The sequence below is a fragment of the Vipera berus genome (assembly GCF_964194415.1).
Source record: "Vipera berus genome assembly, chromosome: 1".
NCBI lineage: Eukaryota > Metazoa > Chordata > Lepidosauria > Squamata > Viperidae > Vipera > Vipera berus.
In genome coordinates this window covers 222,242,931-222,262,066 of record NC_138202.1, presented here as the reverse complement: position 1 = coordinate 222,262,066, position 19,136 = coordinate 222,242,931, and the positions used below count along the sequence as shown (strand labels likewise).

The 19,136-nt window shown below is 41.4% G+C and overlaps 1 protein-coding gene across 4 annotated transcripts in view; it reads right to left on the bottom strand.

Annotated features, from left to right (window-relative positions):
- EIPR1 (EARP complex and GARP complex interacting protein 1) overlaps positions 1-19,136 on the bottom strand; it is a 70,057-nt gene that overhangs the window by 35,712 nt on the left and 15,209 nt on the right. For 3 of the 4 annotated variants that reach the window (XM_081337505.1, XM_081337510.1, XM_081337506.1), the window contains one exon: positions 17,744-17,876. In XM_081337505.1, the coding sequence (XP_081193631.1) occupies positions 17,744-17,876 (133 nt within the window). Of the gene's footprint in view, positions 1-16,686; positions 16,705-17,743; positions 17,877-19,136 lie in introns of those variants that run through there. The other variant, XM_081337507.1, reaches the window with a different exon arrangement.

The window sequence follows — 19,136 nt, the reverse complement described above, 5'->3', positions numbered from 1 at the left end:
GTTGTTGTTGGTCATCAAGTTTTTGACACCTTGCTTAGGCGACTGGTGGTCCTCGGATGTTGCCATATCCTAAAAGTGGTACAATGGGTGAAAAGGTTCAAAAGCCCTGATCTAGAGGACAGGAATAGAGAACAGATGGCTTAGAGGTCCCCTAGGCTCTCCAAGCTACAAAGAAAGGGAAACTGACGAACAGAGATCAGAAATACAAACAGATTAGATATTTTTTTTCTTGTCCAGCAACTAGTTGTCTTTAGCTCAATCCCAGCTGAGAATTCTGAGCAGGATCAGACATCAGCAGCTGCCTATTTGGTAAAAAGGCCATATTGTCTAAGCACAAGTTTCTAATAAACGTGCCATAACTAAATTGCAAACATATCTGTGATTTACACTGCACACTAAAGAAATGTCCTCATAATTATTTCTATTATTTACTCTGGTGCAGATTACAGCTGTCTCTTTTTTAATAGCTTCATCAATTTTACAAGTTATAAAACACCATCCAAATATTTAATGCCAATGGCAGAAACACCACTTTGAAAATGCAAGTGTTGTAGGCACGGGTCTCCAGAGTCAGGTGGTGGACGTGAAATGAAGGTAAAGTTTGAAGGGCAAGTCTAGCAGAGCTTCCATCTGCATGTGAACAGAAAAGCCACCCTGTTTTTTTGCAGAAAGGCCTAGAGCAGGCATGTCAAACTCGCGACGTCACGTGACGTCGCGCGACGTATCGCAACTTTTTCCCCATTGCCAGCAATGGGGAGGGCACGGTTTCGTTGTGATGCATCCGGCCCGCGGGCCGGCATTTTGACACCCCTGGCCTAGAGGGTGATGAACGAAAGGAACAGGATAGCATCAGCCGTGACTTTGGAGTGTGCTAAACTCAACCTAAACTGGCATCTGCAGAGCACCGTGCTGGAATGGGCTGAGCTGAGGCCTTGCTCTTTGATGCGCTCAGGTGGTACAAAGCCAGCTGGCTGCCATTACTCAGTTGCCCTGGGAACCACAATTGAAGTGTACTTCTGAATCTGTACAGGAGGTACTTTTTGCACCATTGCCACAGCAGCTCTTGCTGTGCAAAGTTAAAGTTGTGTAGCAGCTCGAGCTACAGCCCAGCTGGTGCCCATTAATGTTCCCTGTATGACAGGAGCAAGCCGCTGGTCTCAGATGCTTCCTTCTTGCCACAGACAAAACAGAAGGATTTATTACTCTTATTAGTCGGGATGAGGCCTACTTTGCTTGTTTGAATAGAAGGGTGCTCAGTAGCAATGGTGACTTTACACACAGTTTTTACTACCTTTTCAGCTTTTAGTTCTTCCTGCCCCGTATTTGCAATCTCTGTCTGATTTAAAAGTCCCACTGAATTTAGGGACAAGAAAAAAGAGCTAATTTTAGAAGGGGGCACTGCCTGATCAAAAAACAGTAGAATCTGTCCCCAGTGTTGTTCTTAATAGTTATATAGCACTGCTTTTAATGAAGTACTTTGAAGTAATATCTGTAGGTTCATACTATCTTGTATTTTGGTACAAATATTCTGTCATCTATAAGCTCTTTCTGTAATCTTTGTGCAATCCCCTAGAACAGGGGTCCCCTACCCCGAGGCCACACCCAGTGCCGGGCCACAGCTCATTCAGAACTGGGCTGCAGAAGAGGTGGGTGAGCCAATTGACACGCACAGCTCCATTTGTGGGAGTGGCAGGCACACTCATGCTTCACCTGCCACTCGCGCGGAACCATCCTTCCCCCTCTCCCCCACCAGTCTGCAAAGCCAGAAAAGTTGGAGACCGCTGCCCTAGAACACAATTTTCAGAAAATCAGGAACATGCTAACCTATCCTTCATATATTTCAACACCTATAGAGGAAAAAAAATCTGAGGTGACACACAATTAAGACCTTTACTCTCCAGTTTTAAAGTGTGTGTGTGTGTGTGTGTGTGTATCGTGTGTCGGCAGTTTGGCGGGTCGAATCCTGAGTGCCACGTAACAGAGTGAGCGCCTGTTACTTGTCCCAGCTTCTGCCAACCTAGCAGTTCGAAAGCACGTAAAAATGCAAGTAGAAAAATAGGGACCACTACGGTGGGAAGGTAACAGCGTTCCATGCGCCTTTGGCATCTAGTCATGCTGGCCACATGACCACGGAGATGTCCTCGGACAAGCGCTGGCTCTTCGGCTTTGAAACGGAGATGAGCACCGGCCCCTAGAGTTGGAAACGACTATCACGCATTTGCGGGGGAACCTTTACCTTCACTTACACACACACACACACACACATACATATACACCCTGCCCTTCAAAATGCTGCTGATGTACAATTTCTAGGATCTTTCACTCTAGCTGGGTCTGATACCATTTGCATTTGGACAGCCATAGATCCCTCAGTTACATTCTTACTTCTTGCTCATTTGACATGCAAGGTGGCTCATAGCAATATTTTAAAAGACACAGCATCACAGTCACTATATTCCTGAAAGCAACATTATTCCAGCAATATGTGTACATTTATAAAATCATTTTAAGCAATTTCTGCTCATTATGCTGTACTACCAGTGTTAGAACCAAGCAAGATTTCTTAAAAAGAAGATTCTACAATTCAGAAAAAATCAACGAAAAACAGCAATGGAAGCTGGAAAGATTTCCGGAAAATAATCCGTATTATTCCTAAGAAAAATGACTTCTACTTTCCAAAATCCACTGTTCTGTAAAATTAACTAAGCGCTGTAAATGAACAGTCTCCCAGTGGCAATTCCCCTTCAAGCTGCAATTCCCCCAAACAACCCACCTCATATTCCAATGGCAAGTCTGTCGATAATCCTGTGTTTTCTTGCTAAGAGTACAATGAACATGAGAAAGGGGAAGAACATATAATCTTTGCTTATTCTCTAACACCATCCCCATTGATTTCCGCATGCTAAAGGCAAGCTCCCTCAGCAGACAGCCATTAGTATCTAGGCCAGCTCGCTCAGCAGTTTCCCTGTCAACAAGCCAATTTTATGTCACGTGGGAAGCCGACAGGGGTAGTGCTGTTAAGAGTTTTCTTTGCAAAATTTGGTAGAAGCAGGACTGACCTAGTGTGCTCATTCATGCTCCCCTTCTTCAGCTGTTTCTTCCATCCAAACCCAGAATGACTCAATAGAGCAAATATGCAATTTAGAAGAGAACTACAATGGGAAGTGAGAATAGACTGTAGGCACACAGGCTTTATAGCTATGACTGACCCTATTTTAGGATGTTTTTGTGGTGGTCATTAAACAAACACATGTAGATGAGTGGGCTGAGCCCGAGGGAGGGATCAAACGCATCATCAGTCATTAGTCCCTTTGGGCCCACAAGAGATCTAAGTCCAGCCCACCTTGAATTTCTTCTACTCTTATCTCCCGCTCATTTCCCTTGACTATTAGTAGTTCAGATTCTTTCAGAAAGCTCAAGCTTACAATACAGTTTTATACTCATTTGAACTGTCTGGATCTCCTCATTTTCCTGTTGCTTGACAATGCAGTGGTTATGAGAACACTGCAATTGTTCACTATGGTGGATTTTTGCCAAAAAAACGTGAATGCAGTTGTGTTGCCAAGCACCTGAATTGCAGTCATGTGACTCAGGGTTGACTATCATAACCAGATCCAGGTTGCAAGTCCACCTTTTCAGGTAGGACATAACTTTAAATGAATGCTAAGCAAGTTATAAGTCATAACGTGACGACTACGTTGAGGATTACCTATAGTTGTATATTATGCAACTGATTGACTGATGCCACAACTCTTTGCTCATACTTGCTTTCACTGCTTTCAATTCTTTTCCATAAAAATTGTGAACTGCATACAATTCATTAAAAAAAATTAAAGGCTGATCCCTAAAATTGTTTCATTCTGGGTAACCCAACCCCACCCGATTGCAATGGTTTTTCAAAGAGACAGCCTGGTAAGAGACATGCTGAGTTGGCCTCATGAAGAAAAAGCACCAACCTTTGCCACCAGCCTGTCCCAAGAGAAGGGTCAATAAGAAAGGCTGATGAGTTACAGTAACCATCTTCTGGATGCCATCTCCAACCCTTCTCCAACCCACTGTAATGCTGTAGGTAGGAAATGTAAGTAGAAGAGAAATATCAGCTAGTGTAAAAGACAAGGGACTGTTGGCCAGCTACATGACCAAAATATTCTCCAGTAATGGGGGCAGAATGATAGCAGAGATCACTAAAAAACTATAGTAATGGTTTTTACCCACTGATGAAGCTTCAAAATTATTGGGAAAACTGGATGTTTGTCATCATCATAGGAAGCAAAGTGGCTGAAATCTGGTATGATGATGATGATGATCTGCCATCAGATCAGTGTCACCCAGATAGACTTTCTCCCAGATGCAGTCTGGTATAGGTCTGTGCAAATCTTTTGAAAGACAAGCATGCATAAAGCTCTTTTCTGAATAATTAAAACTGCCCTGTCTTTTTCCAGGCTAATGCAAAGAACATGTATAGAGACAACCTGGAGTAGTTTCCAAAGCAGTTTTGTTGCTTTCAGTTTTTTGATTTGACATTAGTTGCTGATTTAAACATGGTTTTAAATATATTAAATCACATCTCAGTAGATGTAGGATATGGAAATATTGTCACTGTGTGTTTTTTTAGTTTTGCCAGCTTCGCTCATTTTTAATTGTACATCTCTTTCTGCTCTGCACCTTATCTTATCTTGTAACCATAGTGACTCTAACTATGTCCAGCCAATGTTTTGGTTTTAAACTGTTTTGTGCGCAGGCCTGAAAAAAGTTCAGTTTCAGTTTTTCTTTCTCCTTCTGCCTGATGAGAGAATGTTAGTCAGTTTAGGTCTTTTGTTTTCTCATTAAAAGTTTTACTATAGAATATGCCTTGGATTTCTTTTCTTTGATATTGACCATGCAAATGAACCACGGTCCATCCACCTCTGGTCGGACTGTTAATTGTTTCGTGACATTTGGTCCCCGAGGATGGTTTATTTTTATTTTCAAGATTTATTGATAGGCAATTAGTCCAGCACTGAGGAGGCTGTGATTCATTGCTAAAAATATGCCAAGTAAAAGGAGAAATAAGAAGGCCGGTTATCTCTCTGCTAAGGAGGAGGCAGCCGTTCCACAGAGAGATCTTCCTTCAAGTTTACAGACGCCTCCACAGAGAGATCTTCCTTCAAGTTTACAGACTCCGTTGGCATCGGCTACATGTCTTGGAGAAGCAGCCTCTGAGCCAAGGTCAGTTTCACCATTTTCTGTTTTTACAGACTCTCAAGCTGATCCCCCAATTGTAACCTCTGCTCATGGGGATCAGGCTGATTATGAGAGGTTTGGTGCTAAACTTAAGGCTACACTAGGGAAGGAGGTGAGCTATTATTCTCCAAGCACTGAGCAAACTGTGCATGAGAAGACTTTGCAAAGTTATTATGAACAAATTGAAATTTTAGAGAAGGATCTGCTAAAGGCAAAGTTGTGTGCAGCATGGTATGAAAAGCATGGGAGAGCCTCTGCTGGCATTCAGTTTTCAGAATCGGCCATTTTGCCTCCCTCTTCACAAGCAAAGCCACACCCACAAGGGATCGCCATTGTGCCTTCTCCCTCAAAGACAGAGGCACGCCCACAGTGGAATCTTGTGTCAGACAAATGGGAGCCTGACTGCCTTCTGTGTCAAATGACACATGAGGATACAATGGTGCCTGAATCCAATGTCATAGCACCATCTGAATGTGAATCTGTTTTACAAGGTGCATTTCAAAGAATGCAGAATGCAGTTTCACAGATGTACCTTCAGCAGGCATCGCTTCAAGCTGCCACACCTCCTCATTCATTGGGAGCTTCAGCTAGAATGCCTATTAATACTGCTACTATTAAAGTTCCTGTCTCAGATGGAGCACAGCAGCCTTTACCCCAAGTGCAGCCTCCACTGGTTCCTCAAATACAAAGGCCAGTGCTGACTGCAGGCCAACTTAATGTAGCAGCCCAAGCACCAGCACCTTCTGCTGGCCAGGGTGGTATTGCAGCTCAAGTACAGCCACCCCCAGCACCAGTACCTGTAGCAGCTTCAGTGCAACTGCCGCAGGCCCTGGCACAGGCACCACAGGGGCCCCCTGCTGGTTATGTCCGGATGGCACAGCCTGCACAACCAGCGCCTCCTGCAGGCCAAGTCCCAATTGCACAACCTGCACAGCCAGTACCCCAATTGCATGTTCCTCAACAGGCACCCTCTATTGTACCACTGGCTGGTGATTCAAAACTGAAGCGGTCAGGACAGAATTACAGGGCATGGGTCAGTGAAGTTGGACTTTTGCTTCGTAGAGAAGGTACCCATGTGATGGTGTTTAATCCTCCTACCCAGCCATGGCCTCCTGACATATGGGACTTGAATAATAGAGCATGCACAACGTTATTGATGTCCATGGACACTGAATTGCAGCTCACTTTTTCACAAGATGCAACTGCCCAACAAATTTGGGCTCAATTAGAAGCATGTTACCGGCCTACGTCCATTGAGTCTACATGTTTGCTTTTGTCCGAGTTCCATGGTTCTAGATTAAAACCTGGTGAGCATATTGGAGAACATTTAACTAAAATGAAAGGAATAAGAAAAGAACTGGGTGAAAAAGGCTATCCTATTGATGACTTTCAAATGATCAGCATTATCATTAACTCTTTGAATTATGAATGGAAAGATGCTATTTCTAAGATTAATCAAGTGCCTATTGCTCAACGCACAGTGGATCATGTATGCAGAATTTTAACCGAAGAAGAGGCACTTATGCAAGCCGCGCCACATTTAAGGGAACCACCTGCATCAAAAGCTTCAGCGATGCATCCCTTCTGTGGAAGGGCCTACGTTCCAAGGATGCCAAGATGCTACATCTGCAATCGTGTGGGACATGCCACCCGGGATTGTCCCCAACGGTTTCCAGCACCCGCCATGTACCAGCCCAGAGGAACAGATTCCAGAGGAGGCAGAGGTAGAGGCAGACGACAAGGTCGTGGTCGTGGTCCCAGGCGTGATCCTCAAGCTCCACTTGCCACATTGATTGTAACCAACGATCCACAGCCTCAACCAGAGTATGACAGACGCCTACTTTGGACTTTGGACAGCGGAGCAGCATTACATGTTACCTACAGAAAAGAGCTTTACACAGAGATGCACGAGCCTGAACCTGAACTTCGTGAACTGTACTCTTTTTCAAATCATCCTGTTCAGGTCATGGGAAAAGGAACTGTTTATATTGAAGAGCTCGGTGCATTCATTCCCGATGTTTACTATGTTCCGTCTGCCAGTAGTAATTTGCTTAGTCAGAGTCACTTGTCTAGGGTGTCAAAATTCCAGGTACACCATCTCGAAAAAGCAAGTTATGTAGTTAAAGATGGAGATATTGTTGCTGAAACCATGTTGATTGGTGGTGTTTATTACTTAAAACCAAAGTCTAAGCCGCAAGAGCAGGCAAGTATACAAGCTCCAAAAAGGGAGAGCACAGGCCCAGTGAGAGATGTCCCAGAGAGAGATCCTGTTGCCATTACAAAGGCTCTTAAAGCTAACAGGAAGACAAATAAGACACAGGTTGCTCACAGCAAGCCTGAGGTTCCTAATAAAAATGCTAATGTTGAGAATTCACTAACAGGTAAACCTTTGCATTCCAGGTGTATCCATAAGTGGCATAGAAGATTGGGTCATGCCAGTTTCCGTGTTCTGAAGAAGATGCCAGAGTTCGCAAGAGGTTTGGATCTAAAGGGGTGTAAGGTGTTCTTGGACTGTGCTGTCTGCAAGAAAGCCAAATCTAAAGCAGCAGCAATTCCAAAATGCGCTACACGCCTGTCAACACGCATTTTTGATTTGGTACACACTGACATAGTGGGTCCTTTTGTACCAACAATTGGTGGTAAAAGATATTTCTTGACAATTGTTGATAATTACTCTAGATATGGTTATGTATTTCCTATGAGAGAAAAATCTGAGACCTTTCAGATCTTTAAAGACTTTGCCAATCTTGTCTATACCCAATTCGAAGTCAGCATTGCCAGAATTCAGAGTGATCGTGGTGCTGAATTCATGTCTCAGCGTTTCCAGGACTGGATGCGTAAGAATGGGATACTACACCAGACCTCAGCTCCTTACACTCCAGCTCAGAATGGAGTGGCAGAATGCAGAAATGGAGTTCTGCAAACCATGATGTGTTGCCTCCTTGAAGATGCTAACCTCAGTCTTCCATACTGGGGTGAAGCTATCAAATATGCTAACCATATCATCAACCGCACTTGGAGTAGTGTGATAAATCAGACCCCTTATTTCATGTTATATGGACACAAGCCTGACCTCTCATGTCTCCATATTTTTGGTTCCTATGCTATGGTCAATATTCCTTTAGCCCAAAGAAAGAAAGGGGGTCCTGCAGCAAAAAGGATGAGATTTATGGGCATTGATGATAATTCAAAATGGAGCAAATACATTGACTCTCATCATGTCGTAGTCATTTCACAATCTGCTGTTTTTGAGGAAGATGCTGACTGGTCCAGGATTCATTCTAACGATCCTGGAGTTTATTTTCATAGAGATGCTGCTGATGATGCCACGCAGCCTGATGGTCGAGATGCACAGGCGAATGTTCCTTCCACGAGTTCTTCTCAACCCACTGTTCCGTCTTTGCAAGCCGCCAATGCTGCTGACGATGAAGACGAGGACGAAATGGAAGAAGAATGGACGGTTGGTCCGAGACGTTCCAAGAGGACAACAAAGGGAATTCCTCCAAAGCGATATTCGTGGCAAGTAATGAAAGCACCTTTACCTTTGATTTGTAATGTTACACTTCCTCCTGAGACGTTCACACAAATCAAACATCTTCCTGAAGCAGAGCAAGATAAATGGTTTGAGGCAATGCAGGCTGAAATGGACAGTCTAAAGAAACTTCAGGTGTTTACGCCTGCAAGCCCTCCAGCAAACAAGAAAGTTATTGGCACTCGTTGGGTCTACAGAATTAAAAAGAAGCCGAATGGTGAGTCGCTGTACAAGGCCAGACTTGTAGCCCAGGGTTTCGCTCAACGTTATCCTGAGGACTATACAAATACTTATTCACCCACAGTGCGGACTGAGAGTGTGAAAATCGCCTTAGCCACTGCAACTATTCTTGGCCTAGAAGTTTTCCAGTTTGATGTTGAAACAGCTTATCTACACGCTGATCTTGATGAAGAAATTTATGTCAAAGGTCCTCTTGTTTCCGACAGCAAGAAGGGGATACTTGGTTTCTACACAAAAGTCTTTATGGTCTGAAACAGTCTGGTTTAATGTGGTACTTATGTCTTTCTGACAAACTAAATTCAATGGGCTTTATTAAGTCCGAAACAGATGAATGTGTGTTTACAAAAAGATCTGATAATAGGTATGAGATAATTCTTGTTTATGTTGATGATATTGTTTATATTGGTCCAAATAAGCAGATGAGTGAATGTTTTGCTAAAGCTTTACAACAGTTTTTCACATTGAGGTCTTTAGGACATATGAACACTTATTTTAGGTGTTCAAGTTACCAAAACTCAGAAGGGGTTCAGTCTTACACAGGAAGATAAGATTGAACAACTATTGCATCACTACAACATGAAGGATGCTAAACCTGTGAGTATACCCATGCAAACTGATTTTCACAACTTGACACATGAACCGAGTCCTGAGTTCGAGGATCAAACACTTTATCGCTCAGTCATTGGGTCGCTCCTATATATTAGTAGTTGGACTAGACCTGACATTGCACTTAGTGTTAATCTCCTATCACGACATGTAGGAAAGGCAAAACAGTTTCATTGGACATGTGTTAAAAAATTATTGAGATATCTAAAACACACAAAAGACATGAAGTTGTTGTTAGAACCCACACATACTGACTATGCAGAGTTATGTTGTTATGCAGATTCAGATTGGGCAAGTGATAAGAAATCACGTAAAAGCACTTCAGGTTACATGATGTTTCTGAATGGATGTCCTGTTTACTGGCATGTGCGTAAACAGAATTTTGTTTCTTGTTCTTCTACAGAAGCTGAGTATGCTTGTGTTTCAGATGCATGTAATTCTCTAACGTGGTTTGATGCCTTAGTCACAGATATCTGGACACCTCCGATTCGACCAATCACTGTGATGGAGGACAACGAATCTGTGGTCTATATATCTGAGAATCGCTTTACAGGTTCCAGGTCTAGACACATTGATATCCGTTACCAAAATATAAGACAAGCAGTTAAACAAGGTTTTGTCAAATTGCAGTATGTGCCTACACATGACCAAATTGCTGATATGCTGAACAAGCCACTTCCTACAGCCCAACACGAGTATCTGCGCAAGAAGATGTGCCTTATCTGATTTTCTGCTTCGCTGACAAAAGAAGGGGATGTCACTGCGTGTTTTTTTAGTTTTGCCAGCTTCGCTCATTTTTAATTGTACATCTCTTTCTGCTCTGCACCTTATCTTATCTTGTAACCATAGTGACTCTAACTATGTCCAGCCAATGTTTTGGTTTTAAACTGTTTTGTGCGCAGGCCTGAAAAAAGTTCAGTTTCAGTTTTTCTTTCTCCTTCTGCCTGATGAGAGAATGTTAGTCAGTTTAGGTCTTTTGTTTTCTCATTAAAAGTTTTACTATAGAATATGCCTTGGATTTCTTTTCTTTGATATTGACCATGCAAATGAACCACGGTCCATCCACCTCTGGTCAGACTGTTAATTGTTCCGCGACAAATATTTTCTAGGAAACCCACACAGTTGCTGAAAAGACTTAGGCATGTGCAATTCCTTGTATTGACTTTACAGCAAGGCTCTCTATAAGCATATGAACTCCCAATGTTAGAATTGTGGAAGTTTTTTTAAATCTTATTTTGATATATAATATGGAATGAATAAGAAAGGTATCTCCCCCAGAAGATTTCTGCCATAGATTCACTTCAGTAAATTGAAAGAATGCTCTATTTTAATATTTATAATTCAGATTTCTAGGGCTACCCAATTACATACATTTCTCATGGTATTTTCTTATCTGCAGACAGGCGTTATCTGGAAATATATATGGGAAATATATATTTTTACACTTGTGCCTTCAAGTCAGTTTCTGACTTTTGATAACTTCCTGAACTAGTCCTCACTGTTTTCTTGGCAAGATATTTCAGAAGCAGTTTTTCCTTCCTAGGGCTGAGAGACAGTGACCGGCCCATGGTTAGATCCCAACTGGCTTAGTTCTTAAGGTGGAACTATAACTCTGGGTCTGGCTCTAGCCTGATGCTTTAACCACTACACCAAACTGGTTCTCATACTGTACATAAAAATTAAAAGGGGAAAGGTAACAATTTCCCCTGTTCAATCATGTCCGACTCTAGGGTGCAGTGCTTGAGATCTCCGTTTCCTAGGGAGTCAGCATTGTCCAAAGATGCTTCCATGGTCATGTGGCCTGCATGACTATATACCTAGACAAATACAGGTACTCAAAAAATATTACCATATATATCCACAGATAAATTCATCTGTGGATAATCCGAACCTGATTTTTTGGTGTATTTTGGACCTAATTTTCTTGGCCTACCCATGAGTATATACAGTACTGTTAACAGCCAAAAAGAAAAAAGTAGTCCACTATAGAATTTGCTGTATTTCTGACACATCCAGAAATCAGTGCTGCTAATGCTACTTTTTTATTTAACAATGTTCATCGGAAAGGATTTATTGTGCCTAGCTTGTACTTGCTTTAACAGCATCGACAGCAAAAGAAAATCTGCCCGCCTGGGGGACCTGTAGGCTCCCCTTCACCGTCTCTCAGGCAACCTGGCAGTCTGGGAGGGGGCTGTTGTAGGTGTATAAAGGAGGAGTGCGTTAGACAACGCAGCATTACATTCTTCATACTGAATTTGTGAAATCTGACAACAGAGAAGGCAACAGGGCCTGCTTATTTGTAAAGTAAAACAGAACCAAAGTGGTATATCATGACCTCTCATGACAGGTTATCTGCCACCAAACCGTCCCTAGCCTCCAAACGCTACTGCAAAGCAGCCGGTTTGCAGAAACAAAGACAGCATCGCCTACAATTACAGGACTATGCCCTCTTCTGGCAGTTGCCGTCATCACATCCAGACTTGCCATTGTTTAAGAATGCCCGGCAGGAGATCAGCACTCCTCCTCCTTTGAGAAGCATGTATTACGGAAAGTCTACTTTGGAGCAAATCCTCACTTTTTGGAGGGAAGAGCTCTGAACTGAGCTATTTCCTGCAGGCATGGGTTTGAAATATTTATAGCAGATGCCTTTGAATCATCTTGACACGTCCCCTCCTCACCCCATTTGTTTTATAGGAGGCAGGGTGTGTTGCAGCTCCACGGTGGATCAGCTTCAGTCGGACTGAAGCATCCCTCGTGACCTCCACCGGCCCACCCTTGCAGGTGCCAAAAATAACCCTTGACCTCTTCCCACTGCCTTTCCATAAGAGCATTAGAATACGGCCCTTTTAAGTCTGAACAGGACAAGCAAGTGCAGCCACATTAAAGTTCCCGAAACGTGTGCAAGGAAGCCTTAATGAAATGCCAGACCGCACATTTTTTTCCTCTTTCCCCCTTTCCATAAAGTCAGGCAATGCAAATGTGAGATCCCCAAAGTATTATTAATTCTGCTACCTTGCACATTGAGCCAGCGATGCTGAAGCGGAGAGGTGTAACTTACATCGCGATTGTGCCAGCTGCTCTCTCTCTCGGGGACAAAGGCTTTCACCCCAGAGGAGAGGGCAGGTGGCAATGCCAGTCTCTGCCCTCCAAGGATTTTCCACAGAAGGAAGAGGTGAAAAGCGAAGGGGAGGGGAGGAGCAGACTTAATTTCCAAAACTGTCAAGTTGATGTGATAAATCGGTGTTTCTGCAGCTACCAGTGTCAGACCTTATGAAACTGTCCTACTTTTAAAAGTGGAGGTGGCTTAGCATGTAGCAAATTTCTTGTGAAAGCATCTTTATTGTGCCCCTTGTCTCTCTGTTGGATCAAACAGATTCCTTTGCTTGTAATATTGGAATATGGGGGGCTGATTTACATGGAGTCCTGTCACAGTTCCATATTGTCTATAAGAGCTGGCATCATTTCTGGGGCTTCCAGCTAAAGACTCGGATGATCCTTATTTGCTGAAACTGGGGGCTAGGTCCAGGCAGAGTGCAGGTAGTCCTCAACGTACAACTTCAATCGAGCCCAAAATTTATGTTGTTAGGTGAGAAATTGGTTAAGTGAGCTTTGCCCAATTTTTATGACTTTTCTCGCCACATTTGTTAAGTGAATCCCTGCAGTTTTTAAATTAGTGACACGGTTGTTAAGTGAATTTGGCTTCCCCATTGACCTTGCTTGTCAGAAGGTCTCAAAAGGGGATGACGTGAACCTTGGGGCGCTGCAACCATCATAAATGTGAGTCAGTTGTCAAGCATCCAAGTGTAAATCACATGACTAGGGGATGCATTAATGGTCGTAAGTGTGAAAAAAATGGCCATAAAGTCACGTTTTTTTCCAGTGCTGTTGTAACTTCCAACAGTCCCTAAATGAACTGTCGTAAGTCAAGGACTACCTTCAATGGTTCCCTCACAGAGCTATGGTCACTGAAACAGAAGCATCTTGGCTTAGAATTTGAGGACAGCTGGGAAGAAGGAAGCTCTACCTCAACACGCTCTGCAATAGAGGTTTTTCCAATCACATAATTACATCTGCCTTCCCAGGTATGGTAGCTCCAGATAGGTTGGGATTTTAATTCCTGGATAACATGACCTTGGAAAGCGTTGCAGCACATTATTCTCTTTATTGAATCTGAAGGTATGTTTCTATTATCCAAGTTAACCTAATTACCTCTTTAGTACAGCATTCCAGAATTTCAAGTTACAGGGCTATGAAATTTATTTATTTATTTATTTATTTTTGGGACTTAAATTTGTTTAAAATATCCCTTAAGTAGATTTTTTTTCCCCTACAGTATTTTGGAAAAATCTATCTGGTCAAACATCATTATGCTAGCTGATCTTAAAGATGATTTTTTTAAAAAAGATATTATTATGACTTTTATAGAACAAGCATTGTAAAGACTGACCAGAGATCAGCTTTATGTTTTTTTTGTTTTTTTAAAAATTACATCTTATTTAAATAAACACTCACCCATATCTGAAAAATATTATACCCTGATTCAGCAGCTAGATCACAGCGGAGAGAACAGGAGAAGGATAGGAAGTGGGACAACTTTTCCTTTAAGCTATTTTTGAAATCAAAATCCCACTCTTCAAGCTGCTATTATCGCCTAATAGGGATGGTGGAGAAAAAAACACTCCTGTTTTGACCCAAGAAGGACCAACAATACGCAGGGGTCTTCAAACTTGGCCCTTTTATGACTTGTGGACTTCAACTCCCAGAATTCCTCAGCCAGGCACGCTGGCTGAGGAATTCTGGGAGTTGAAGTCCACAAGTCATAAAAGGGCCAAGTTTGAAGACCCCTGAACAATAGCTTCAGGGAAAGATGCTTCAGATCAGAAACCAATGGGAAAAAAAGCCTCCACACATTCCTGGCCTTCGTTCTCTGATCACTAGAGGGATTATAATAGTTTATGGAAGATGAGTGGGGAAGTTGTTTTATTTTGTGGAGAAGGCCTGGCCAGGCCTTATTACTCACGAGCCAAGTTTTGTTTTTGTTTTTTTAAACAGAGAATGTAAGACAATAAGAAGGATCAAAATGAGCAGAATTGGGGGGAAATCTCTGAATTTCTGTGGGACAGATTATCAGCATCTTTATAAGCCCAGGCACTTTCTAGAGGTCTTGCTAAGAAATAATCACCACATATGATGTCACAACAGAAAACAGCATTTTCAGAAAGAACATATTTATTAACACCTAACATGCTTCAGGAAAACACTGCTTTCTTTCTTAGCTTTTAATTTAATTAATTAATCAAATATAAATGTCCACCCATCTCATGTAAAGCAAATCTTACTAAGATTACATCCTAGTGACATAATCTTCCTTAGTAACGGAAAACATTAAATAAATATATTTGAAAATGAACATAAATCATCCCAGTTTTGTAAAACTCAACCATTTTATAAGCCGATAACATTTTATACTGTCTAAACTATTTTCTTGCATTAGCAATCAAAATGTCTCTGTGCAAATAATTTTATACCAGTATGTTATGAAATTAATATGCAGACATTTGACACTATCATGAAGGGAAAGAAGAAAAATACTATTTAATGTTTGTAAGAGAAAAAGTAATATCTTGCCCATGGTTTGTTACTGTTGACAGCTGCATTGTTTCTTGTTGTTATACTGTGATTTGTTCCGTGATAAACCTTAAATACCTTTTAGAGTCTCTGGTATAACATGGTTCATCAAGCTAATATCATGCATACATATATAAAATATATTTTATCTATTTATTTATATCCCATCTTTATTATTTTTATAACTCAAGGTGGTAAACATACCTAATATTCCTTCCTCCTCCTATTTTTCCCCATAAGAACCCTATGGGATGGTTTGGGCCAAGAGAGAGTGAATGGCCAGTCACCCAAATACTAAAATTTCTTCAGAGAGATACAAAGATTATTGGATTAATATAAGGCAAAACAGACCATTGCTATGATGCGTATAATTGAAAGTAAAAAAAAAAGTGGAACATTATTTTGCTATGTATTATGCGTTAACTTCCCATCGTCCTGTGCGCTTCCACAGAGAGGGCCTCCTCAGGGTGCCGTCGGTCAGGGAATGTCGACTGGCGGCCCCCAGGGGGAGAGCATTCTCTGTGGGCGCGCCTGCCCTCTGGAATCAGCTCCCTGTTGAGCTCCGGATGGCTCCCGACCTTCGCTCTTTCCGCCGCGACCTGAAGACTTGGCTATTCGAACTTGCCGGCCTGGACTGAGGGACTGGGATTTTAGATTTAAAATTTAAAATTTAAATTTTAGAATGTGTTTTATTGTTCAGGGCTACTTGTTTAATTTGTTTTAATTTTTATATATTATGTGTTGTATATAGTGTTTTAATTGTCCTGTACACCGCCCCGAGTCCTTCGGGAGAGGGGCGGTATATAAATCCAAATAATAAATAAATAAATAAATCCTCCAGAATTTGAGAGGAGGGCAGGAGAGGGGACGAGAAGAGCTGATGTGTACAGAACGTACTACAACAACTATACTCCATCTCAGAAGACTTTTCTCCAACCTTACATGGATCGAGAGGCCAGACGGAGTTTCATCCAAAAATTGTACAAAGTTTCTTGAAGTCCCCAGAATCCGCTTTTCTAGGAGACATCATGGAAATTTTCACCTACTAATTTTATAGCAGCCGCAATAACTTTTCTGTTTGTGTTTATTTTACACACAAGTCGTACTGCAGAAGAGTTGAGCAGACGAGGGTGGTAAAAAAAACAATGAGAATCAGCATGGGTTTTATCCTCATTTCTCCCAGTGCTCTATGTAGTTTATTCCACTGGAAAATTAGCTACAGGGAAAGGGGCCACTTTTTTGCACTCCATATCTACCATAGATTTCCACAAAGCAGTATCTTCACTTACGATTATATATAATGCAATTTTGACAGGGATTACAACCTATCACGACTTAAATTACTTTTTTCAATTCTATGAACATTAGTTATAAGACGTTAGAAGAACCTGATGTCTTTTCAATTTTCTGTTTGTTTCATTCAGGTGGAGGGTAATGGTCATAAATTAGCAGCTTACCCCTAAGTCCACAGCATTCTCTGAGCTCCCAGGTTTTTAATGAGATCTGTGAAAATTAAGTAATGAAGGATATCCATTGGTTGTACTTCATCTCTGCTCAGTGCTCTGTCAGCTCTTCGTTGTTCCAATTTTGCCAACTACTCAGGTCCCAGAATGATCTACTATCCTTTCTGCCTTTTCACCTTCTCAAAGCGAGAAGATTTAGTGCAATTCGAGTTGTAATGATCTAGCAGCTCTAAAGAAGGAATATGACTTTCCACAGTTCTACTCACTCAGAATCAAGCCCGCCTTGTTCTTGCCCAGATCTAATACTGAACCTTGATGATGGCTACCTTGTCCATCTGACGCTGTGTACACATGCATTCCCAGGGAGTTGAGCTCAGTTAAAAGAGTTTTATTCTGTGAGTGCCCATTCATATTCAAAAGACAGGAAGAAATTGGATATCCAATGATACTACAGCATAGGAGTCTCCAACCCTGGTCTGTGGCTCAGTCCTGGGCCATGAAGCTCCACTTGTGGAAGTGGAGGGTGTGCGTGAAACCATCTCCTCTCCCTCCTGTGCCACTACTGCCGCTGCCAGTCCAAAGCCAGAAACGTTGAGGACTGCTGTCACAGAATGTATTTTAAAAGCAGGGGAATCAGCACGGACCTTTATTTTCCCTCTGCAACTTTCGCTTGGCCAGGATAATAGGTAGAAAGCACGTGCTGAGGATACAAACTGGATCCCATTATTTCACACATCAGTACATAACTGATTGAGACAGAACACTCATTGAAGATTCATGAAATCCCACGAGGATGTCCTCTTCCTCTCTCTAGATATATGTAATTGCTTAAATAGGAGGGAATATATTTCACTTGCATATTTTACGTTTGTACAATTATTGGAACTTCTCATTCCACCCACCCCCCTCAAATGTATGCTTTTAACAGGGTGGTTTAATTTCAACTGTAATAAGAATTCATATAAATAGGGTTAGAAATTGTACATATGCTGCCAAATAACCAGCTACCAGCTTCTTATGGAAATAATAATAGCAAGAAAATTACACTTACTTTTATTATAGCATGTTGCAAATACACCTTTATCTGCTGGACTGGCACTTATGTGCCAAATTTCACCAACTTGGTGCAGAAGAACATTTTTGTTTATAATATTATTTTCATCATCAAAATCAATAATGTGAATCTGTAAATTGAAAACAAGAACAATCAACATTTATTTTAATTTTTAAGGTATTTTCAAGACAGGGAAACAGCATGAGTTTTATTTAATTAAGAAAAAGTTGCCCCTATCATTAAAACAAAGTAAGTTCCTGGACTGACACCATTATATTATGAACATTAGTATTTCCAACTTCAGGATAAATAGATAAAGCGTTCACACATCTATAACATGTATGAATATTAAGCTAAATGTTTCTACTAACCCTTTATAAAAAATTTCTACGCCATTTAAAACATGAACACCAACCATTCAGATATTCAAGACTATTTGATACAATTAAAGAGGCTGCAAGAAATAATTTCCGCAATCCACTTCTAGTCTTTTATCGCTGAAGATAGTCACTAGGAAAAGATGATCATAATTCAAACCAACTTTCATACCAGGAGAGGAAGAATTGATCCTTTCCCAGGTAACTCAAAATGTGTTTACCATCTTGCTGCCTTGCCTCTTTAGAAGCTCTAAGCCTGATGCCTCCTAGGAAGATCAGGTTGTTATCTTAGCATTTCCTGGTAAGAAGTATCTGCTGGACCATTGGAATGTGAAAATGATCTTGACTGGCCCCTGGAACATAGAAATGTCTTGTGCAATTTGAAATATTACGAATTCTCTCTCCTACTAAGCAGAAAATTAAGCTCCCTGATGTTCAAGAGAGCTAATTGTAATGAAGTGAACTGGATAATTCAAACAAAGAGGAGCCAGTCACATCACAGGAGAGGAAACTGAGGTTTTCCTGATACTGTTGAAAGCAATTCTCATTATTGCCTGTACAGTACTGGCTCAGGCTGCTGGTAGCTGTAATTTACCAGCAGTCTTAAAGGCATCTGCTCTACTAAATGTTATGATGGTGATCATAGCAAGCAAGCCACTTTTTATTAGCACTGTATTTACAAATCAGCAAGCTCAACCTTTTTAGTAGTCAAAATCAATTACACTTAGATGTGCAGGAAGATATAAGCCACTTGTACAACATATAGAAATGTAATCATTTTTTTAAATCCATGCAGACTGGATTTTTGATTGTATTTAATAGACAGAATCACAAAGATGCTTTTTCATGAGGCAACCGGACTTACTTGTTTTTCTTTGAAGAGCTGAAGAAGCTTCTTGGATGAGAAACGAAATGTCTTCAAAGAAAAACAAGGAAGTCCAGTTCCCTCGTGAAAATGCATCTTTGGGATAACTATGACCTGGATGACTGAGAATCTCCATAGACATTGACAG